Here is a 25,147-nt window from a genome sequence, read left to right on the forward strand (position 1 = left end):
GAGTAATGTCATTTTTCTGCTACAGAAGATGAGCTACAGGACCTGTTTCCACCCAGACAATAAACAAAACATGCCATTTGACCAAGGGTGTTCAAACTTTTGCATACGACTGTACATCAAGTGTACAACAGCTGCCCTTTACATTGTGTAAAAAGTTCATAATGAATGGACCAATACAAATTCTCCAAAATGATGAGGAGGAAAATCTTTTTACATGGCAAGTTCAGAATGTTTTTCCTTATCCTGTAAAGTTAATGCTCTAAAAGCATGAAGAAATATATATATATGTATACACATATGCTTTCAAGAAGAATATATATATATATATATATATATATATATATATATATATATAATATATATTATATATATATAATACATGTAGTATTATGTATATACTATATATATGTAATATAGTGATGTTATATATTTTATATTTTGTCATATTGGGCTAAATTCAATGTAATGCTTTTTTTAGTGTGCCGCACTTGGATATCATTGTAAGCATTGTATTATGTGTACATAAAAATTTCAGCAATTTATGTGCTATGTAGTTTCCTCAGGTGTGGGAGGAAGAGGGATGGGGGGCTTTATATTTTTAACATAAAAATATAACCTAGTTTCCGAATTTGCAGTGATTTCATTTTCACCACCCTGAACCCTCTGGCTTCCGCTAATCAATACGACAGGAATCAGATTACCTCGTTTAGGACATGGATATTTACTCTGCTTACTTATTTACTTGCTTTGAGGTCAGTGATCAAGAGGTAAATTACTATACTTCCTCTGAATGGAGACTTTCATTTAGAATAAATATCTTCCGAACTTTGCTTTTGTAACAGAACTGCTTCTTATTTGTCATTAAAGACTGTACAGTACAATACAAAACAGTCCAGCATGTTGGGCCTTCTCCTCTCCGTCTCAGCCTCAGCTCTTGCTCTCTTAACAGCATTAAGCTTCTTAGTGCATTTTTCGGGGGTTGTATGGAGCGTACTGTGGGGTCATGATATATGAGCTGACACAATTGCATGTGGAGTCCATTTGAACATGTGGCTCCAATGAAAGTTAATGCTGTGCCAGTACTGTAGCACTCAGGAGCCACTCTCTCTGTATGTGTACGTGCACTTGGACGGTATCAGTGGACGGTTTCGTAACCCTTCTGTTGTGTGAAGTCAAAATGTTGAACTAAATGATAAGTTACAGTAGAAACCCCCCATGCACACGCACACGCACACACACACACACACACACACACGCACACATGCCAGAATACAGACACATATGTGCAGGCCCTGGCCAGTAAAGGTTTAAAATGACTGTCTGCCTATGCTCTGCTCATTGTTCACTGGCCAATAGCAGGCAAGGCTTCCTCACACACCCATTGACCGTCTCCCCAAATTAAAATAATGTTCTTCGAGACATTCTCTCACTCTGTGGAGCAGACTGAGCCGGTCAGCGGGGACCTGCTTATTCACAGCTGCTGCTGGAAGGCCTTGGCTTCAGTGCCGGGCAGTGTTCTTTTGGATAGGGCAGACTGTACTGAGATCAATTAAATAAACAATGACTGTGTATTTATGAATGAGATCAAAAAACATAAGTGGGCGATTGTAAGTAGGTATGTAAGACAGTGGAAGGATAAACAATGTCCTGTGCTGAGTCTGTCACTTGTGTGGGTGTATTTTTTAAAATTGTTATTAATAAAAAATGATTTCCATTTTTTATCATTCTAAAGGCTTTCTATGGCCTTTGATATGGACCTATGTGTGGGTTGGAACCATGCCGGCAATGATTAATACAGTAGCTTTAAGTCTTTACTGTGAAAAAAAAAAAGAAAAAGAATAATTCCGAGTTAATTAAACTTCTAATTGTAAAATAAGAGTCCTACATTTATTTGAAGTTCAACAAAACAGTGTTTACAGTGGTTTCATATTTGCTCTACTGAATCTGAATGTTGGCTCCTCCGTTAATGAATATGCGGATTTCTGCCTTATTGATCAGTTCCCGTTTTAGGAGGGGGCAAAGGACAAAACCGTCAGAACTCGAGCGCGTGAGAACGTATCAGTGCTCTCAGTGCGAAATAATTAATAATAAGTGATAAATGACAATTATTCACAACGTGATATGAACAAACATGTTCACATTCCCCATTTCACCACGTTCATTCCGTGCGTTTTTATCGTCAGAATTAAAACGCTCGTTTCTGTATGAATATAAATAAGACGGGGCTGGATAAGCCCCGCCCAGCTCCGCCGCAGCTGGCCAATGAGACGCGAGTTATTTGCACGCGGTCCTGCTTGGAGCATAAAGCCACGCGGCTCAGAGCTGCGGACCGCTACAAACTTCTCCGTACTGACATCTGCAGGGGCTGCCGGGCTGCACGCTGACCACTGACCACTGGACTAAAAAAAACTTCACAACCGCAACTGAGCCACTAAAAAATAACCGCTAAGCACTTAAAGTAGGAGAACATGGGGAAGGAAAGCGCTTTTTTGCTCGTTATCTGGATGCTTTTTGCAAGCACCTTCTCCAGCTATGCAACCACAGCTGAACCGGTAGTTGAGGCAGACACTTTCAGTAAGTATTCACTTTTTCATTGTTTTCACTTCTCCTCAGCCACAGACGGACTGATCTGTGCTGCTGGATCATGCTGCACTCCTCCTCTCTTCAGACCTCTGTGCCAAGCAGAGGATTCAGACTCAAAGCTGAGTCACCATTCTGAGGACCAGCCCTTACTCAACATGTGTGCCTCAGCTTTATGCCTTTTATAACTCGAACCGAGTCTGAAGTGTCTTTACAAGTCACTTTCACTTGTGCATGTAGTGCAGATTTGCAGTAGCAGAGATCCTGATTTGAAATGAGCACGAAAAAAAAGGGAGCGACTGTTTTAGAGAGAGAATTCAACGTGATGCTCGCTTTACCAGCCTTTTTATGTCTGATGCATGCAAACTTTTTTACTTGCATGTCTTTTTAGAATTGCATTCTATGTATAACGAATATATATGCATGCAGGATGGCTCGGTTTTGTGTGTAATAAACATTATTATTACCTCATAAATGCAGAAAAAGTTTACCTATTTTTGGCCTTTTTTGAGGTCATTGAACTGCAAATAATAAGTTAACAGAGTGTAAAACAGATGATTGATATGTTAACTTACTTTTAGAAGTCTTACGCACTGAAAAGTTCAAGGGAACCAGTTGTTGCACACTTGTTGACGTTAAAATATTGAATTAGTTTTTACAGTTTGGGTATTTAAAGGACTAAAATTGCAAGTCAGGGCTTAAATTCTGATTTGAAAAAATAAACAAGCTTTAAATCTTTATTATAATTCTGTTGTCATTTATTTGCACAGGCAACATCACAGCAAACTCTACAGACTGGATGGTGGACTTTAGTGACATTGAATCCAAGTTTTCGCTAAGAACCAGCGATGAACCCGAAGATGACCTGTGCTACATAGTCCCAGGACAGCGGGAAACTATTAAAGAGTGCAATTTCAATCCGGACAGCAAAACTTTCATAGTCATTCATGGATGGACGGTGAGTTAATTACAGATCATACATGTTTGTTCCTAAATTCATTTATTGTTTAATTCAAACTCTCAAATCAGAATTCCTGATGCACACTGATATACTAAGCATATATCACTGTAAATGAGGGAGACTACCAAACACTGACCAGCCTGCCCTGTGTTTAGGTCACTGGAATGTACGAGAGCTGGGTTCCTAAGCTGGTGACGGCGTTGTATGAACGTGAACCAACAGCCAATGTCATTGTGGTAGACTGGCTCGTCCGGGCCCAGCAACACTATCCAACCTCAGCTGCCTACACCAAACTGGTGGGCAAAGATGTGGCCAAGTTCGTCAACTGGTTACAGGTCAGTTGGAAATGTTAACACGTGTCGTGGTAGTTCTATAGACATAACCAGCTTTAGTGCTGCTGTCATAACCAAGCCTCATGTTTCAGAAATTGTAACTCACATTTAATGTACTTTAATGTAAACAGATTATTTTGGACCACTTATTTTGGCTCGTTGGTCATGAAATGTTTACATATGAAGAACTGCTGCAGTTTCAAATGGTGTAAAAACAATAAAAACTGAAAAATATGCATGATTTTGATATGACCAATGATGTTTTACATAGGAATATGTGCGCATGCAAAGAGGTATTTATGTATATATGTAGATAAACAGATATTCCTTTTTGGGCTCCGTCCATGTAAAATATTGTCTAATAATGATCTCTTTGTTTGCTCCCTATAGGCTGAACTTGAGTACCCATGGGAGAAGCTCCATATCCTGGGCTACAGTCTTGGTGCTCACGTAGCTGGGATTGCAGGACTCCTCATGAGAAACAAAGTCAACAGGATCACAGGTGAACAGAACTGTCTGTATGACATATAATCATATTGTTGGTCTAAATTGGCTTGTTTAATCTTTTGGTGTTATAGTGGTTACAGTCAAGCTATAGTGGGCTACAGTGAGCTGGTGCATCAGCAGCTATTCAGCTATTACATTAGTTAGTGTCCCTCATTGACACGTCTTTCTTTGTTTGTGACTTCGTCCAGGTTTAGATCCAGCCGGCCCAACCTTTGAATATGCAGATGCCCAAAGCACGCTTTCCCCTGACGATGCCCTGTTTGTGGACGTGCTTCACACCAACACGCGTGGCTCTCCCGACCGCAGCATCGGCATCCAGAGACCTGTGGGGCATGTGGACATCTACCCCAACGGAGGAACTTTCCAGCCTGGGTGTGATCTGCAGAACACCATGATGATGGTGGCTACCACTGGCTTGAGAAGTGAGTTCTTGTCTTCTGTGTAGCTTTCATTACAAGCAGTCTGACCACAGCTGGCTGAAGAACTCTTTTCCTATAAGCTGAGACAGCAGAGAATGCAAACATTGAAAAGCCTAATTAAGTGCGTAGTAAGGCAGAAAATGCTATCATGGCTGTTAGTGAATGGAAGCAAATAGGCAGCAGTTTCCCACTCTTACTACCTTTTTCTACCCCTTTAATACCACAGCTGCCCTCAAGGGCTCGTATCATGGAGAAACAAAATTCCCATGGTCAAGTTTGCCTCCCAGTCAATACAGTCTATACATGCAAACCAAAGTCAGCATGGACACTGCAATTGAGCTCTGCCCATTCACGCTGAAGAAGGAATGTTTCAGGATGGACAGCTTTTTAATGGGGCACAGTACAGGGCAGCCAATCAGAGCAGAGATCATTTACATATATTTGTCTTAGAGACACAGAAAAAAACAGTGTTAATTCTAAGAGACGTAAAGAGGTTGTAAAATGAGCATAAAAATAAATTACAACTGTTCTTTTGTGCATAAAATGCAAATATCCTTTAAGCAGAGGTCCACTTATAACTTATAATTGCCTTTTCCTTTAAGAACAATCCAAATATGTAGAGTACAAACACTGAAAGGCAAAAAAATCTTTCAGTGGCAAAGTGGAAGCTACTTTGCTTCCTCATATAATAACAACACTAGTTGAACTGTACATTAGTAATTAATCCTTTCTTGTTTTTCTCATTTCTTTCTCAGACATGGACCAGATTGTGAAGTGTTCCCATGAGCGCTCCATCCATCTTTTTATTGACTCGTTAATCAACATGGAGCAGCAAAGCATGGCCTACCGCTGCAGCTCCAAGGAAACCTTCAACAAGGGGGTGTGCCTCAGCTGCCGGAAGAACCGCTGCAACAAGGTGGGCTACGACGTGACCAAAGTGCGCAGCCGCAGGAGCAGCAAGATGTACATGAAGACCAGAGACATGATGCCATACAAAGGTAGGGAATAAAATACTGGTTTTCTATAATGGTGAAAGTGAAAGATATGGTTCTAGATTAATGGAGCGCTAGCTGTTTCTTCAGATTCCATGTCTGATTCTTGCCAAAAATTGCCTTTTATAACAGTTTTGGTACCAAAACACTGCGCATGCTAGTCTGTACCAAGTGTGCCACATGAGTAATAGCTCATCACAGTGATAGTGATAGTGGTACATGTTTTCCGTGCTGTACTGGTCCAGGTTCAGGATAGTCTGTTTGTAAAAATAGACATGGGAAGGGTCCGGGTTAGGGGGTCGGAAAATGAAGATTTGTTTTGAAAGAGGACACTGTTGCATGTGACTACCTGTGAAAAAATTAACTTCATAACAAATAAATCTGGCACGTCGGGTTCAAAGTTCTGTACCGACATGAGGTCAGTATAGGGGTCGTCACGTATAGGGATTTTTGGCTGTAATGGTGCAGCACTGCACTGAAAGGCTTCTTTGGAAACAGAAGCACCTGTGCCACATCAGCTGCACAGTAAAGGCTGCGTGTCTGGAGGAGTTTCCTTTCAAGTTTTTCCTTTCAAGTTTTTCCTTAATGGACGTTGCAGGTGTTTCCATCTCAGTTTCTCACACTGGCCATGTCACCAAAAACTCTTTCTAAATATAACATTTTCCTTCCTGCAGTTTACCACTACCAAGTAAAGGTCCACTTCTTCAGCCAGAGCAAGATAAGCTACACTGACCAGCCCATGAAGATTTCCCTGTACGGCTATGCTGGAGAGAAAGAAAACATTCCCTATGTTATGTAAGTTTTAAGTTATGTAAATGTAAAGTCTTCAGGATAAGATAAACATCACCAATTGTTGCTAACAATGGCACCCAAAAAAGAAGCTTCCGGAGTGTTTCTGAGAATAAGGTGTTTGAGCGGCTGTATGTGCTCCATTAATTATGCCACATGTTTCCTTTCAGTCAAATAGAGTAGAGACAGCATATGCAGACTTTGTTACCTCATAATGTAGTTTATTTAATATTAATATATTTTGATATATTGTCAGTTTAATGTTAATATATTTTGAACTTCCTTGGTTCCTTATTTTGAGGATCGTGGTGGTAACGGTGGGTTTGGTTGTAGTAATGGTGGGTTTTTATAATTATTTAGGCCTACTATGAACACCAACACCACTGTGTCGTTCTTGCTGACCACGGATGTGGACATTGGAGAGCTGATGATTGTGAAGCTGGTTTGGGAGAAGGATACAATCATCAGCTGGCCTTGGTGGAATCCCGACACCTTCCATATCCGCAAACTACGCGTCAAATCCGGAGAGAGACAGTCCAAGTAATCATTTATTTACTTGCAATACATTGAGGCTTTACCCTAAGCTAATTTAAGTGTGTGCTGAAGTTTGAACACCCCCTGTCAAATTAAAAGTTTGAAGCAAAAGCTATACAAGCTACACTCCCACTCATTTTCATGGTTGTGAATAACACATCTTAGGGTTAATAACTGAATAATAAGCCTATTTTTCAAGGCATTAATGGGTGTTTCCTATTTCAGAGTGATCTTCATTGCTAAAGAAGGTGAGTTTTCCTACCTTGCCCGTGGAGGGGATGCTGCTGTGTTTGTGAAAGACAAGGAAGCCCAGTCGAGCCAGAAAAATGAAAGGTAATGCCACATTTCCATTTTTTGTTGACCTCCTAATTAAAGGTATATGCATTTGTTTGACTGTTTTCTTACATTGCTGCTGGCAGGTTGCAGAAGCTGAAGATGCGTGGCAGTTCCTTCAAGAAGAGCACAGAATAGAGCGGCACTTGCAGAGTCACCCTTTTGCCAGAGCCCGAGACGAGCCTGCTGGGAACTGGACTGGTAGAGACTGCGCGGTTTCTGTATGTTCCGATTCCAAGCCTGTCATTGAATAGTAGCAATTAACACAAAAGATCCTCATCCATAAGCACATCCTGCAAGGAACTGTACTCTTTTAACTTTTAACTGCTGAGCAGTTTTCAAATCGAAAAGCCACGTCTAATACCGCTCAGTATTTTTTTTTCCTTTCCTCAAAAAATGTGATAATCAAAGGTCACTGAAGCCTAAAGCACTGCAAGAAGGTGATCTGGAAAAATTGTAATGCTATTGCACCTCCTTCAATGGCAGTTCAGTGGCTGAATCATGGAAGGATGCGATCCTGATCACATCTCTTTGGCTATGAAATATTTTTTCAAATGAAAGATAGAAGTCTTATTGTTATGCAATATATATGTACTTATATGTAAGTAAACTCTTACACTGTTATAACGTGTGTACTGAATCTCTGTCTGCTTTGGTCAAACCAAAGCACGGTTAATAAACAATGCAACGCTCGCGCGGAAGGCAAAGTGGGAGTCACGTTGAGCTGCACTTAGTCAACAGGGTTTCTTTAGGTTTACCAAAGTGCCCCTGACTGGGTCTGAGATGACCACTGCTTTGACTGACCCGCCATGAAGGAAATATAGAAGGGTCTTTATATTCTGTCGATAAGTATCACACTAGACCTACCTAAATAGCTAGAAAAGTCAAATGCTGAGTGTTCCCTAGCACATTGAAGCAGTTGATAATGCTAAGTAAAGATTGCGTATAAAGGAGAGTGGTCATATTGACGTGCTATAGGGGCATAACCTGCTGTTACACTGGGTATTGTTACAAAAAACACTGGGAGAAAAAGGGGAAAGCATTTAAAACTCAGATTCAAGGTTTTCTGTTGGAATTTAGCCCCTTAAACTCCAGACTTCTTATTCAGTTATTAACATTTCTGCATAAAACAATTTCTGAGATGTAAAGTCATTTAGTCATTAATAGTTTGTATTTTAGAGAAACTTACCAATTAGGGCTGAAAAAAAAGGCGAAAAAAATCTAATTGCGATTTTTCAGACTAATATTGCAACTACGATTTAAATTGCAATTATTAATTTTTATTAATTGAGACCAGAATCTGCCTTTTCTGGCTTGATGTTTGTGAAGTCACAACTCAGGCAGGTTTGTTGGTACCGACTGGTCTACTTTAGGCGGTTCACAAGCTCTGCTTTAAAAGATAAAATTTCCCACTTAAAACTTAAGACAACATTTTTTGATAAAGTACAGTACAATTATTGAAAACTGCACTGCATTGCATTGTGATTTCAATATAAAAATGATTAATCATTCAGCCCTTTTACCAACTCTGATACTAAACAGTGGTGGTGATAGGAACCAGAGGTTGTGGCATCTACAACCCATATATATATATATATATATACATATTATTTACTATTAAAATGACCAGTAAACTTGTAGAACCTGTCTTCTAAATATAATGTAGATGATGGTAAATTAGTGCTAAATCTGAAAAAAGACTTTTTGGGTACTATTTTGCCTTATATTGTCCCATATTATCTACTATCAACATTGCTGTGAACAAATGATTTACATCTTAACAATTATGTTATGCAGAAAGTTTGACAAATTGCTGGAATTCCCCTTTAAGACTTTTCATTCAGTAACTATTATAAATTCTTCAGTAACTACACTGAAACTAATATGTAGGTTATGTAATTATGAGTGTGAGGAAAGTAAGTTGGGAAACACCTTCAACTCTGTGGAGTTTAAGGGGCTAAACTACATTTCTCTTTATTTGTACTGTTTGGTGGCACTATGATCCTTCAGATCTACCTACACATCTTTTCCACCGAAACCTGCCAGCTAACTAACACTAATGTTCTTTGAGTGGTTCACCACAGACAGCTCCAACTCGATTCTACCCACAGGAGCGTATTTTTCTGATTCCACACAGGAGTCAGTGTGTTGACCACTATTGGACCAAATACTCTCTCAACTAAATCTATGTATGGAAATGATTCTTGTAAATATTTTTTAATTGCCATATATCCCAAAATGTCAATTCTATATCTCAAAATGTCTACCTTTCCACTTTATTTTGTCTGTGTTTGGTTATTGTGTTTGGCACAGGTCACTTTATAGATGCAAACCGTTTAAGTCATCATTTAAAGCCACAATCAGAAGCCAGTTTGCTTTCGCCAGGCGCATATGTTTCCAATAGAACGTTGGAGAGTTCACCTTATAGATGCCTAATTTCTCAAATACTGTGAACCAAAATAGGACTAGCATTGAATTGTGGCTGATTGTGTAATTGGCTGGTCAGACCTTTGTGAATGTAAGGAGGAACTCCTGATTCATTCAGTATTTTAGGAGGTTTTTATTATGAAATCCTTTAATATGTAAACTGTGAGAAGTCGTTAACACCCTGCATTTTGATTATTGCCAAACAGTATCCCAAATTTCAGAATTTATTTTTAGAGACAGTCTGCACAATTGTGCAAAATCAAATTGCCTGTTTAGTTGCGACAAACCCTGATTGGTCAGTTGCCCCTTACAGTAGCCATAAGCTCCATTTTCAAGCAAAGATCAGAAATAAACAAGGCCGTTGAAATGGATTGCCCCACATAATAGCCATAAACACCACAAGATTATTTATTGAATGTATATATTTGTACATTGGGCTTGTATGCTGCCATGTTTATGTTTCTCTCTATCTCTTTCTATGTGAGTTATGCATATCCGCTCTATTTTTATAAACAACTGAGTATAAATAATACAGATTGCTTGGGGGGGGGGTTCTAATTGCCTTTTGAATTAGTTAATTCATCATATTAATACACTATGCACTGTATAAAAATGATATTTTAATAAACAGAGTATGTTACATATCTCCAGTGTATAAACGTTCTCATTTGTCTTACATTATCAGAGGCACTTCACAATATATAAAAAAAAACAGTAAAAAAATCCATATTTTCAGCAATAACAGTATGTTTAGCTAGTCGCTTTTCTTATGCTTTAAATGAAGGTCAAAAAGCACGTAAGTGCATGTAGACTTTGTAATGACACGGACCTTAAAATTGAACCTACCATTTAACACACTGATAGCTGTGTAGAGGGCTGTGTGTAAGCTTTTATTAGGCCCAGCTTGGCTGCCGTTATTCAGTATATAGTCTCATTACAGAGAAAATAAAGTCAAGCTGGGCTCAGTGTTTTCAGGGGCTCAATAGAAGTACAACAGAGGTAGAAGCAGGACATCATAATAAAATGGCTCGTAATCTTTTAAAAGAGGTCACTGACAGACATTCGTCAGTGTTGTTAATAGAGCAGTTTCACAGAACCAGCCACACCATTTTTTCTCAGATTTGTTGAAGCCCTGCTGAAAAGTCCAGCACAGGCCAGCAAGCATTCCACGCTGGTCTAAGCTGGTCTAGTGCTGATCTGGTTCTGGTTTAGCTGGTCACCCCAGGGTGGGCATGCTTGTTGACCAGCATACCAGCATTGAAATACAATATATCACTGTTGTCTGAACAAAATCTTGTATCTCCATTTTTGACGTTTTTCAGTTTTTGAAAAATCTGTTGACCTTTGCACTGTGTGTAAATTTCATGATGAATGGACCAAAAGAAATGGCCCAAAAATACTTGGAAAAAAAGTCTGGTTCCATTGACTTACATTAAAAGTAAAGTGTGTTTTTTCCTTTTCTGTAAATTTATAATTTTGGAGATGTGACGTTCTGTTCTGACAACAGCAATAGGCTGGTTTTGCTGGTGACCAGCCATGCTGGTCTATCCTGTTTTTAGCAGGGAGGAGACATATTTTGCACTTTTATTGTATTTTAATTACCTATAGTTCCATGTCCCTGTTAGAAGCAACTGTGAAAAGTAGACAAGACCAGTTCAGTCTTTATATGATGTGCTTTTACCTGCTTATTTATTCCTCTGTTAAGATCTTTTTATGGGTGTTAATTTTGTATGTCCACTGCAAATTTAATCACTAAATCATGAAAATGTGCCCACAAACAGGTCAACACACAGTATTGTTCAGTGCAAAAAACTAATTCATTTTGTAAGCTTTTTCTTACCCATTTTCTCCACCAGTAAGATAATGCTTGTTTCAGCTAAGGAGTTCAATGCTATGTTAGCATCAAGCTAATGGTGGTTCATTTGCATTACACAGCAGCTCCCTAGACAAAACACAGACATTTGGGGCTCAAAACAGACATATGCTTTACTTTGGAAATACAGCCCTACTGAAAAAGGATCATTAGAAACCAGTAGGTTTAAAACCTAATACTTTTATGTTCTAATAAGAATTGGCTTAATGGTTTGCTCTAGAACTAGAGACCACTAGTTTCCTGTAGAACACCTTTAGATCCTAATAGGTAACCATCAAATGCATTTAATATCACCCATTGGTCACCTGTTAAACCATTACATTGTGATATCAACCTATCAAAAAAGCCAAAACACATCAGGAACCGACAGAAACACTTAATGGTTTCTATGGTTTTTTCAGCAGGGGGTTTGGATGTTGACTTCTTCAGTGAAGATTTAAACTCGAAGCCTGTCTGTGAATATTGCTGTAGCCGGTTAGCTTAGCTAAATGCCCAGCTTCCTCAAGTGAGGACAGAATATGGACCAATTAGCCCACAATTAGCCTGTTAGCATCAGTGAGATGAGTCTGCTGAATGAGTCACTAACACAGAAATGTAATGTTTGTGATATTTATGACATGACAACTGTCTTGTTCATTGAGGTTTGTATGTGAAACAGCAGCTATGACAGTCAAAGTAAGCAAATGCTAACAGCCTGTAGAAGCATTTCTGTGAAGCTCCAGAACAGCAGAAACTTCACATTTCTCGGACGGTACAGTGATAAGTTATGCATATTTGAGCTTGCTAGGAATGTGCAGTTTTGTTCACTAGGTCCTCTTTTGTTAAAAGAAAATAGGAAGGAAACTCTTAGATTTCAGTAAAACTTATTTGCTAGCTGTTGACAAAAGTGATACTACAGATAATAATGCTACTTTATTGCCATATGTATTCCTAAATATATTACTTTACCTAGAGTGGTGTGCAAAAGTCAGAGACCACCATTTATTTACTTTATTTCTAGTCAAAACAACCATTAAGTAAATTTCTGATTAGATTAGATATAAGATAATCCACTTGCATAAGGCAAAAGTCAAGGGTGTTCAAAAAGTGACTAAAAACTACAGAGAAAAGGGGACCCCTAACAACCACCTGGAAGACCTGGTAGACACCAAATATGTCCCCATCAGACAAACAGCACTTCAAGCTTTCAGCTTTGAGAGAGAGCAGAAAATCAAGCTGCTTCAGATCTGAAAAACATCCACAGGTGTTTCTGTCCATCCTTCCACTGTGAGAAGACGACTCAGCGCTGTGGGTCTGAAAGGATGTGTAGCTGTCAAGAAGAACCTCACTGAGAAAAGGAGACGGACACATCAAACAAAGAAGCTGAACAATGGACTGACCACCCCAGAGTCCAGACCTCAACATCACTGAACGTGTAACTGAGATTATTTGGATTGTGAGAAGCAAAAAAAGCAACCAAATTCTGAGACTGAACTTTCCCTGCAGATTATCCCTGCAGATTATTGAGTGTTCCAAAAAGAACCAAAAAGACTCCAAAATAGAAGCTGGAACGCAATGTCTGGACACACTAACTACTGAAAAAACTGATATTCTTCTTTTTTTTTTACACTAAAAATGAATAAATTTTACTCAAAGGTACTTTTTTGTTATTTTAGGGACATTTGGGTGCCTTGTAACCATTGTAGAACACAAACAAACACACAGACACACAGTAATGTCTCATTTGTTATTGATTATCACAATTCTTCTCAGTCACGTTCTTTCAGCAATCTCTCTCCACAACAGTAGAAGTAGGAGGTAATTCTTGGCATAGACATGCTTGTGTCTTTCAGAGGGGTCTAAGCTAAATGGAATTCTGAGAAGGCCAGTGAGGGAGGTTTTTGGAGCAGTCTCAGGTCCTGGCGAGGTCTTGATGTTTGGCTCGAAAATAAAGCCCCCGAAAGGCCACTTGCTTTTTGCAATACAAGTTGATGCAGATCTGCATGCAAAAAGCAACACCACCCCAAACCCAGCCCAGCCAATCAAATGGCTCAACTGTGCTGGATGTAAACACAGCAGGACACACATGCTTTTTCCACTGAATCTGTTTTTCAAGCTGTTTTTCTTTTTCGTGGAAAAGAGGAAACTCACTCTGAGAATGAAAACACTCCACAGCTCATGGAGGTGGGATAGGATCCCACTCTGATCTGAGCCACTTTAAAACTAAACTGAGTGCGACCAAGCAGGGCTGTTTCCGAACATTTGGGGGCCCTAAGCGACACTTCACTCACCATCCTATTATTTTGTATGGAAAAATGAAAAAGAATTAATACCACAGTTCATTTTGATCTGGAAAGAAGTTTCATCAGTGCTGAGGTAAACATAATAGAAATGTTTAATTATATACTGTAAAACAACTAAACATCAGAAGCTAACATCAATTCAGACATAACTGGAGAGAAATGTTTTGTATTACATTATAATCTTATTTAAAATTGTCTGACAAAATAAAGAGGTGTGTCCGATAGTCTATGAAAAATATGTGCTTTTTAAAAAAAAACAACTTCTCCCGTTTTGTTTGTTATATACATATTGCCATGAATGTAGGGAAAGTCCATGAAGCATGCGTATCAAGTGACCTCTGTGGAAGTCCACATTATCTCCTTCAAGGCCTAGATGAATGACAAAATTAGAGTGCAGACTTTCTGTTAAATCTGCATGTTTGCAAGTCCAGAGAAGATTTAGTTTGGGCAGGAGTCGGCAACCCAAATGTTAAGAAGAGCCATTTTGTCAAGTTTCAACAAAAATCTAACCACCTCGAGAGCCACAACATTTCATGTCCATTTTATTGAAGTAACATTTTACCATCTTGGCTGTAAATATGTCTCAGTACGTGCTAATGTCCAGTGTAGGCTAAAAAACATAATAAAAACAAATTTCCAGACTGTGCACTGCTTTAAGCTTTAACTCAGCTAGCCGATAGCTTTTCTCGCATCTCTGGCAGGAATTTGTTGCTAATTTATTGCTAAACTGTGTTGAACGATCAGCAGAGCTTTATTTTACTTCAAAGGAGGATTATTTTATTTTTACCTAAAAATTCTGCTGCGGAGCCACAACAGAACAGTAAAAGAGCCGCATGTGGCTGCGGAGCCGCATGTTGCCAACCCATGAGTTTGGGCATCAATCTACAACAGTAGACATCAACACTTCTCCACCTTCAACTTTTCTGCAGAGTTCAGACTACGATCCACAGGAGGATAGGTCTCAAGGACCAGGGTTGGTTGACCACCCACTGGTCTACACACTCTTAACCTAGATGCTAGTTAGCCACTTCAGTCACTAGCTTTGTCCATTTGAACTACAGCAAACTTAATATTGGGGCAAGAAAACTGCCAGAAATGCTACATCAAGCTAGTTAGCATGCATTTCTTACCTGCGTTTTGGGGCTGTTTCCCAGGCATATCTCTAACTTGGGTACCAAATGCATTCTCCACATTTTCAGACCACAGTGGATTTCCTGAAACATGGACTGCTTGCAGGGTCCCTAAGTAACAACTTACACCACTGCAAGGATAATGGTGAGCAACATACAATGGCTGTCCAGCAAAAAGCAGTTTTGTTGCAATGGCATTCCCAACCTGCAAGGATCTCTTATTGCAATAGCACTCTCTAGAGCAGTGGAGAAGTGTGGAAACTCTGGAGGCTGGACAGCTTCCATGGGCATGTTTCTGCAGGGAAGCATGTGATCTTGACAGGTGACATTACATCCACTGCCCAAACAAAGTACGTATGCTCAAAGTTATGTGGATGAGTGGAGAAAGTCTGGAGGAAATGTTCCTCATCCTTTTGGACTATTTCCCCTGGCTATTATCAAGTGGTGTTGTGTCATCATCGAGATTTGGCGTTGATTGCATGGGTTCATAAGGCTTTGTATGACTTTGTGAATTGGAATGTACAAACAGGGATCCCTTTGTTATAAATTTCAACCCTTGTATTTGGCTAATTGTCCAGTCAAGGGACAATTTAATCAGGAGGACAGAATGGCCAGGATTTATCTGGCTTTCTCTACAACTATGTATTTGGACTCAGGTCAATAACACCACACTGCCCTAACACTCAATTAAGCCTGCTGACCCCTTAACCTGCAGGCTTATTATTTGGTTATTAGTTATGACTTATTATTCAGTAAATACTATGAATCATTCACTGGCTAATATGAAAGTTATGTAGTTATGAGCGAAGGAGACTGAGTTATGGGCACACATAGAGTCCTTAGGGTTTTAATGGTTAACCCAAAGGGAAGCACATATGCTCCAGGGTCAGGGGAACATGCTGCTCTGTCCATCTGAAGTGTGTGATTTATCTCCCTCCTGATGGCTCACTGAGCTGGACCGCAGCTGTGACTGCCAGTGTGAATGACATCACAAGTTCACACAAGGACACCTTGCAACAACAAGTGCTTTCCAAGATGTTCTTCGAAGCCCAGGCAGAACCTCTTGAGAGATTATTTAATTTCTTCGAGGAAATAAGCAGTGAGTAATACTGCTGAATGAGACAGAACTGTGTTACAATTCTGAGTTGGGTTTTAAATGTTCTACAGACTTTAGATGTTTGACTTTGACTTTTGAAACATTCATGCAAAGTCTGAGATGTTTCTGCTTTTTATTAAATGAAGGTGCTTATGTATTGAAGCTGATTTTACAGTGGGTTAGCAGGTCACTATGGTGTGCTCTTCTGCATGAACATGTTCACTGTATGTTATTTTTATTTTTATGCAGCCGAAATGGAACAATCTACCAACTGAGATTAGACACGCAACATCAGCATTTAAAAAAAAAAGCAGCTGAAGATTTATTTGTACAAAAAAAAACATTATTTTTCATAAATTCCTTGTTTTTACTTTTTTTAATTTCTTTTGCTGTTGTTGCTGAGTTTACTTTCATGACTTTTATTTCTATTATCCTTTACTTTTAATTAGCATTGATTATTTTATTGTTTCACATTTCTTATTTTACCATATTATTGGCCCCTTTATATTCTTGTGTGATTTTATTTTATATACTTTTTATTGTCTCTTTTAAACTTCTGTAAAGCCCTTTGGCTGAATTATATGTCTGTTATGTTTCATCTTATTGATTCCACCAGGCAAATTTGTCATTTTGCCGCCTAACTATGCCCAGTCTGGGAGCAGCACAGTAGCCATGTTTACATGCAGCCTAATAATCTGTTAATAATCCGACTAATAGCTCAATTGGACTAGAATACGTTCATTTATACACCTCCATCAGAATAGACTAGCCTTATTCAGACCATTCAGAATACAATTTCTATCTGATTGAACGAGGTGGGTAATCCTGTAAATAATCCGTTAAATAGAAGAATAATATCCTTGTAAACGCCTGTATCTGATTACATTCCCAATCCTGAAGTTTAAGTATGTTCTGATCATGTGCGTCATGTCATAGTGAGAGTTTATAACGTTCAACATGGCGGAGCAGAAACTGGTCTGCAGAGGAGACGAAGTTTATGCTCTGATCTTTAAAAGATGGCGGTGGGACGGACGTCCAGTTTATGTGTCTCAGAACACGACGTCTTCCTCTCGGCCTTCTTTAATAAGGACATGTGAAGGACGTTTTACTGAGTCTGACATCATTTTAAAGCAATTAAAAACGCAAGCACTGCTCACTGCTGCTCATCTCACTCTGACTGGACTCACGTGATGCTGGTTCTCATGCTAACGTCTACGCTAAGTGGTTCTCTACACATGCGCATCATTTTGGATCTGATTACTTGTAGTGTAATGGAGATTTTCATCAGACTATTGAGTAGAGTGTGATATAAACACCTCAGTCTCAATCTATAATCGGAATATATTCAATCGGATTGGCAAAAATATTTGCATGTGAACACAGCGAGTGTTGCTAGTAGAGCAGCAGTGCCTGGGGGGTTAACTGCCTTGCCCAAGAGCACAGTCAAGAACACCCAGTCAATCCTGGGATTTGAACCCACGACCTTCCGGTTGGAGGCTCACCTGTTCTAACAGAGGTGCCACACAAGCAAAGCTTATTATAACTATTCTTGAATAAAATTATCCACTATAATGACTTAATAATAATCTTAAAATAACCTTTAAAAAATCTAAGTTGTTCAATATATTCTTGTTTCCATAATTGTGGAGTGGGACCAACTTTCACACCTGTCTCACTTATTGAAACTTCAAACATGATTCGAAACTTCAAACAGTCATTTGACTGTCAAAGGATTCATTTAGGAGAAAAACTGAAGAGTCCTGAAGAAAGCCAAAGTCAAAGGTCATTGTTGGCCAGGCATGCTCCTGCAGACCCCTCCTTTATTGATCACCTTATTACCAAGGTTTAAATAGGGGGGCTAGAACAGGAGGACTCTAAAATGTGTGGCACAGATGGATTATAAGAGCAGCATTAGGAAACACTGACTCAATTTACTGCAGCATCATCTCTGGTATGTCTGGGTTGTCTTACTTGCCCACAAGCCAACGGTCAGCTCCACCCACACAAACCCTGACCTTCTCCATTAAAAGAGAAAGCCAAAGCTGACCTCAGATCTGAGCGACAAGTACAAGACACGTTTTAGTTTAGTTGTGAAATCAGCACTTTTCAAGGATTATTATGAGGGCTTTTGTTTTTGGTGTGAACGCTGTGTTGAGTTACAGCCATGTTACATATTTTATTTAATTGAAACAAAGAAGGGTATTGAGCCAATCTCCACCCACACCTCTTCTAAGATGAGCTATTATCAAATCCCAGCGCAGGAGGCGCGATCCAGCCAGCCAATCCCAGAGCAGGAGACGGGACTTGTCGGAATACAGGTGGGGAAAGAAGCAAAATAAGGCGAGCTGTGCTCTTCACTTCATACTCTCCCTCTCTGTACAGCGGAGGTTTCCAGCCTTTTTTACGCTCTTTGAATTCATCCTGTCTCCCTAAGAAGCTTTCCGTCCTGCGGTTTAATTTGAAATTACAACTAAATAATACAAAAGTGTCCGAAGAAAATAAGCCATGAGATTTTGGCCACTTACAAGTCTCGTCCTGCTCGTGTTAGGGTCCACAGTGCTCTGCGGAACTTCGCTGGAGGGGGAGCTGTCCGTCTCACTGAGGGGTAAGTTCACATCAGTAGAGATGTAGTCTAGATTCAGTGCCGCTGTGGTTGTAGTTGGTCAACAACAACGAAGTCACTTTCCTGCATTACAGTAACTAGACTGAGCTTCTCTTTCAGTCAAAGTAGGTTTCAGTACTTGCTGTGTGTGGCTTACTCAGACAGGTGGACTGTTATCTTGAGATCACGATTTAATCGTCTTGTGATCTCGAGATAACAAACGTTATCCAGACTTATTTGTCTCGTGATCTCAAGATAGGGTTTTTGATCTTGCGAACACAACTTTTATCTTGCGATCACAAGACAGTTAAGTTGTGATCTCAAGATAACGATTAGAAAATAATACCTACCTCATGGTCTCTCCGGACTTCGGTTGACAAGGCTTTTATGTCCAACCTCTGAACCTGAACACCAATCATCACTCATTTTTTCCTTCATTTGGATACCGATCTCTTTCGTATGTTCATGAATAAAAACAATGTGTGGCCATGACTTAGTGAGGCATGGGAACTGGATTATTAAGTTGTGGCCATGACTTAGTAAGGTGTGGGAACTAGATCCTAATGCGTGGCCACGACTTAGTAAGGCGTGGCAATGAGATAATTAAGCCTTGACCACAGCTTAATAAGGCATGATCTCATGGCCATAACTTAGTAAGGCGTGGGAACAAGATCCTAATGTGTGGCCACAACTTAGTAAGGCATGGAAATGAGATAATTAAATGTTGACCAAAGCTTAATAAGGCATGATCTCGTGGCCACGACTTAGTATAGTGTGGAAATGAGATAATTAAGCCTTGACCACAGCTTAATAAGGCATGATCTCATCTCCACACCTTACCAAGTCGTGGCCACGCATTAGTATCTTGTTTCCATGTGTTAATATGGAGTAGCCACGCATTATTTGGATCGATACGTTATGTCACCAGCAGGGCTCCATCGTCTCATTTTCATGGTTGAGCAGTTATTTCCCTGAAACACAGCAAGATCCAGGTGTTCAATTAAGAACCTTCCCTCCAACTCTAATAGCCAATGTCAGATCCTGTTTAACTGTACAGCCTCACTATGTTCTACTTCCCTCCCAACTCAAACACATCAATTGTACAAGGTTAACAATCAATATTCCACTGGTTTGGTTTTGTTATTTCATTCAAAAGTCTTTCATTCTTCTTTACAACTTCTTTGGCAGATAATTTCCTGGAACCTTTGAGGAGCCTGCTTCGCCAGAGGGAAGCCAGCGACGTTCTTGCCAAGTTCTCTCTCAGGAGACCATCTTTGCCAGATGATGATGTCTGTTATATTGTGCCAGACAAAGAGGAGACCTTGGGCAACTGCAACTTCAACAGTACCGCCAAAACTTTCCTGGTGATTCACGGTTGGACGGTAAATTTACTAGCCATTTTTAGAAATTATGCTTTTTTTTTTTGAAGGCAGTTATAATTAATTTCTAACCTCCTTTTCCTAGGTGAGTGGATTGTTTGAGAGCTGGGTTGCCAAAATGGTAGCAGCGCTGTATGACAGAGAGAAAGATGCCAACGTAATAGTGGTGGACTGGCTGGACGCGGCTCAGAACCATTATGTTGTGGCGGCAGAAAACACGGAGAAGGTTGGACAGGAGGTTGGACATTTCATAGACTGGATAGAGGTTTGTACTAGTAGAACATATCACAAGCTTTTATAACACATATGCGTATGATTACATGACCTTGATTTTTAGTGTTAGGTTTATTCATGTGACATATGTTTAAATGAATAATTTTAAGTTAAAATTAATAAATTGAGTTTTTTTATTAGGGGGCAACCAATATTCCACTGGAGAAGGTTCATCTTATTGGCTACAGCCTTGGCGCCCACGTTGCTGGATTTGCAGGCAGCCATGCCACCAACAAAGTTGGAAGAATAACAGGTAGATATTTCTCTGATCTCAGTGAAAAATGGAGAGTGTTTTAAATATAATCTGCAAGCTGGTGTAGTATATCAGATATTTAACACGAGGGATGTTTTTTGTAGGTCTTGATCCAGCAGGACCTGATTTCGAAGGAGCTCATGCACACAGACGACTTTCTCCTGATGATGCCCATTTCGTAGATGTTCTCCACACCTTCTCTAGAGGAACCCTGGGCCTCAGTATTGGTATTGAGCAGCCGATTGGCCATGTGGACATTTACCCCAATGGAGGAAGCTTCCAGCCAGGCTGCAACCTCCGAGGAGCTCTCGAGAAGATAGCTCGTTTCGGATTAGTTGGTAAGGGTTCTGGCTGCATCTGCAGTCTACATCTATCTACATTTGTCAAAAGCACTTAAGACATAGATTTATCATTTGTACCACTGCATTCTAAATTATCTAGAAAACATAAGACATTGGCCTTGAGAATCTGTTGGTGTGGGTCATGCATATGTACTTAATTATTTCCTATAGCAATGAACGAGGCAATAAAGTGTGAGCACGAGAGGTCTGTCCACCTGTTCATTGACTCCCTCCTGAACGGAGAGGAGCCCAGCAAGGCCTACAGCTGTGGGAGCAGTGATATGTTCGAACGAGGCATGTGCCTCAGATGCCGCAAGAACCGCTGCAACACCATGGGCTACGACATCAAGAAGGTCCGCAAAGCTCGCAGCGTCAAGATGTTCACCAAGACTCGAGCCACCATGCCATTCAGAGGTACGGCTGTACGATTCATTACATTCAAGCTGTGATTTAACTGGCATTTGCTCTCGCATAACCATTGCATAAAACTGAGCACCCCATTTTACTAATTTGTTGGGATCAGTCACCACAGATGTGTCATGGCATCTGCATTCATGCATTTGAGTTTGGTAGAGCCTGCTGGTGTGCCAGTTTCCTCCCTTTCATTGATGCACACAAAGACTGATGAGTGCTAAAAGCTCCCTCTTTGTGGAGAATCTTCAGTCTGCTAGATTATATTTTATCTGTAATGTTATTGAAAGGATACTTGATTTTATGTAAAGCTGTTTATTTATACTTTTGTTTATATTCCTGCAATAAATATACACATAGTTATTTCCAAAATCAGTGTGCCAAAAAGTTAGACTCCCCTTTAATCTAGAGTCATGCAGCCCTCTTCGGAGGTCACTATCAGGTCAAAAGTGATATGCTTTTCTTCTGTTTAGCCACAGTCCAGGCTTCTTCTTATCCATTGTGTCAATGTTATGGCAACAGTGCTTATCTGTGGTTGTTTCTTTACCCAGTTCATCACTATCAGCTAAAGATTCACTTCACGGCACAGCCGGACCAAACACAGATAGAACCTACTCTAACGGCCTCCCTCTATGGCACCAGTGGTTCGGTGGAAAACCTCCAACTTAAAGGGTAAGTAACGTCTACATGGTCCACCTATGGAAAGATCACTCTGAGGAGCATCATCAATAGAGAAATATTGAATTTTATCTCGTTCTTCTTTTTTTTGCAGGGATGATAAAATCACCACCAACAAGACACATTCCTACCTCCTGGTTACAGAGGAGGATATCGGTGACCTTCTGATCCTGAAGCTCAAAGTAGAGGACTCCAGTAGCTGGTCTGCTTCTTCGCTGTTCAGCAAGGCACGGTCTTGGTGGAATGGAGATACTACTGGTTCTGAACCAAAAGTCAAGAAAATACGCATCCGGATTGGGGAGACGCAAAAAAAGTATGTTGGTATTGTTTTAGGACTAGATCCCTGCACTAAACAGAAAAAAAACTGTTGTTTGGCTAAACCAGGGGTCAGCAACATGCGGCTCTGGAGCTGCATACAGCTCTTTTACTGCCGTGTTGCGGCTCCACAGCTGAATTAGTTTTTTAGATAAAAATGAAATAACCCTCTTTTGCAAAATAAAACTCTGTTGTTCTGCTGTTCTAACACGGTTTAAACAATAAATGGTCTTAATTGCTGGAGTTAATGTATAACTACTAATCCACCCTTTAACCTTGAAGATTGGCGCACAGACTGCTGGTCACCATAGCAACACAGACAAGTCTCGCCTAGCTAGTAGCTAACGAATAAGCAAATATAAACATTTAAGATGAACGTCGATAATTTGGAGATGAACGGACTTCTCTGCATTTATATTCACTCCAGCTGGTTTCGTGATACATTTAATCTGCAACAAGAAACTGTCAAACACTAAAAAGTCGTAAAGCTGAAATCAGTTTCTCATTCACCAGTTTCTTGTTTGAATTTTCCCGTTCCACCTTAAAATGTGCAGCAGTTACATTCTGGCACCTCATGCACCATTTAAGATGGAACGGGAATTTGAAGCTGGCGAATGAGAAGCGACTTCAGCCTTGTAAAAAGTCCAATGTTGAGAGACATTTTACAAGAAAGTTTCCTGCCGGAGATGCGAGAAAAGCGGCTATAACTGAGCTAAAGCTTAAAGCGGAGCAAAGTAAGTCTGCATTTTCGTTTATATTTTTTAGCCTATGCTAGTACATTAGCACATACTGAAGCATATTTACAGCCAAGATGGTAAAATGGACATAATGTTGTGGCTTGATTTTTATTAAAAGGACAAAACGGCTCTTCTTAACATTTGGGTTGCGATCTCTGGGCTAAACATTGAAACATCTGGTATCTATTGTAGGATAGTGTTCTTCCTAGAAGTCTTAACCATAGATTTATGCAACGCAACAGTATATACTGGTTAGTTTGAGAAGTGCAGCATCTACAGAAATATTAGAACATTGGGAATAGTCAGAATGCCATTTTTGCACAATAAGTGCATTATAGGAGCTTTTATTTAGTCGCCAAAAGAAACTCACAACAAACAGATCTAAATAGATCTGTGTGTGTCATTCAAACATGGTCGTTCAGAAATGATTCCATTGCCCTGTGTGTTATTAAAGCAGTGTTATTATCTGATACAAGTGTTATTATAAGATTGAAACCTTAACGTTTTGTCTTTTCTCCATTTGTTCTCACCAGACTCGTATTTTGTCTGAAAGATCGCCAAAAATCAAGCACATCTCATGAAGCAACCTTTGTGAAATGCAAAGAAACATGGAGAAAATCATCTAAAAGGTAATGTTACGTTAGATAATTACATTCATACGAAATGTTTTAGTGTTGAAAACTTAGACTCATGTTTTTGTCGTGTTTTGTTTTTCATGCAACTCTTCAGGCACACTGAGAGGACCCACTGAGAAGGCTTACAGGTTGTCTACGGACAAAATTCAACTGCTAACAAAGCACTTAAACAATTATTTATAAAGCTGTTATTTATTTGTATTTTAAAGCTGCATTTGTGCTGGCCTTACTGTATTGTGTATATATACTGTCTCGCTAGGAGGGTTATTTAATACTTATAGCTGGCCTGTTTTTTTCAGTAAGCACTACCATTGTAATGCTGTGGTCACACGATACATAGATCAAAGTTACAAGGAACTGTGCTGGGTGTCAGTTAATAAGAAGGCCAATATTCATCTGTTCAGACTTGAGCAGCCTGTTGATGACGGGAAAGGTAATAACAGACGTTTACTATCTGAGATTCTGGAAATCCAAACCTGTTGTGCCAGGACTGAAGAAGTAGAGTAGCGTAAACCCACACTCCAGTGAAAGTGGTGTTACTTCATTGAAATAATGACTCATAGAGAAGTAAAAATAGCCACTAAAAACAGCTTTCAGGTTAAAAAAAAACAAAACAAAACAAAATAATAGAACTGCAGCGGTACATCCAGCATCTATCAGCATAGGAGCCACAGTTTGTTAGACTCTGTTCTTCTCTTTTTGGATCATTTTAATCTTAAATAAAATGTAAAGTGAGAGATTTGAGCAACAGCGAAGGAGCTCAGGATCTGAACCAACACAACTAAATGAAACAAAAAGAATTAGGAACTACATGTTAGTGAATAAAGTGGCAGCAAAAGAGAAGTTACATGTAACTAGGTACTACCCACCTCTGGCTAGGACGTGAATGTCCAGCTCTGCTCCTCAGTCCTGACCTTGGTAATCAGGGACATGAGAGGAGGGCAGTATTAGAGCCAGAGGTGTTAGATTAGAGATGAATGTGTTTGATTAGAGATGAAAGGCAGTAAATCTTCAGTAGTGGGTTTTTAACCATGTATGGGATCAAAATGTACAATACTCTGATGCGCCTGTGTGGAGTTCATTTCTAGCCCAGTCAGTGGTCACACTTTAGCCTGAGATTCGTTTATTCACAGAAGGAAAGCTTTGAAAATCTGACCATAAGCAGGTTAAAGGATTAGCATGCTAGTTCTTAATGCTTTGGCATAATGTTTTGTTGCTTTAATTTGAGCTATTCTAGATCACTGTAGACCCCAAACCCCAGACTCTTG

General features: G+C 39.7%; 2 protein-coding genes across 2 annotated transcripts; both read left to right on the forward strand.

The window, feature by feature from the left end:
• The first annotated feature begins 2,318 nt into the window (after positions 1-2,318).
• On the forward strand, positions 2,319-10,520 carry lpl (lipoprotein lipase). Its single transcript, XM_036587011.1, has 10 exons — positions 2,319-2,574; positions 3,351-3,538; positions 3,697-3,876; positions 4,264-4,375; positions 4,569-4,802; positions 5,555-5,797; positions 6,466-6,586; positions 6,941-7,120; positions 7,340-7,447; positions 7,534-10,520. Exons 1-10 carry the CDS (start codon positions 2,469-2,471, stop codon positions 7,583-7,585), a joined length of 1,524 nt encoding a protein of 507 aa, XP_036442904.1. The 5' UTR covers positions 2,319-2,468; the 3' UTR covers positions 7,586-10,520.
• An 8,088-nt stretch (positions 10,521-18,608) lies between these two features.
• Positions 18,609-24,506, forward strand: LOC118818927 (lipoprotein lipase). Its single transcript, XM_036586478.1, has 10 exons — positions 18,609-18,860; positions 20,046-20,239; positions 20,322-20,501; positions 20,651-20,762; positions 20,867-21,100; positions 21,275-21,517; positions 22,066-22,186; positions 22,287-22,505; positions 23,778-23,873; positions 23,974-24,506. Exons 1-10 carry the CDS (start codon positions 18,761-18,763, stop codon positions 23,993-23,995), a joined length of 1,521 nt encoding a protein of 506 aa, XP_036442371.1. The 5' UTR covers positions 18,609-18,760; the 3' UTR covers positions 23,996-24,506.
• The last annotated feature ends 641 nt before the right edge of the window (positions 24,507-25,147 follow it).

This window comes from Colossoma macropomum, unplaced genomic scaffold (assembly GCF_904425465.1).
Source record: "Colossoma macropomum unplaced genomic scaffold, Colossoma_macropomum, whole genome shotgun sequence".
In the NCBI taxonomy this organism is placed as follows: domain Eukaryota; kingdom Metazoa; phylum Chordata; class Actinopteri; order Characiformes; family Serrasalmidae; genus Colossoma; species Colossoma macropomum.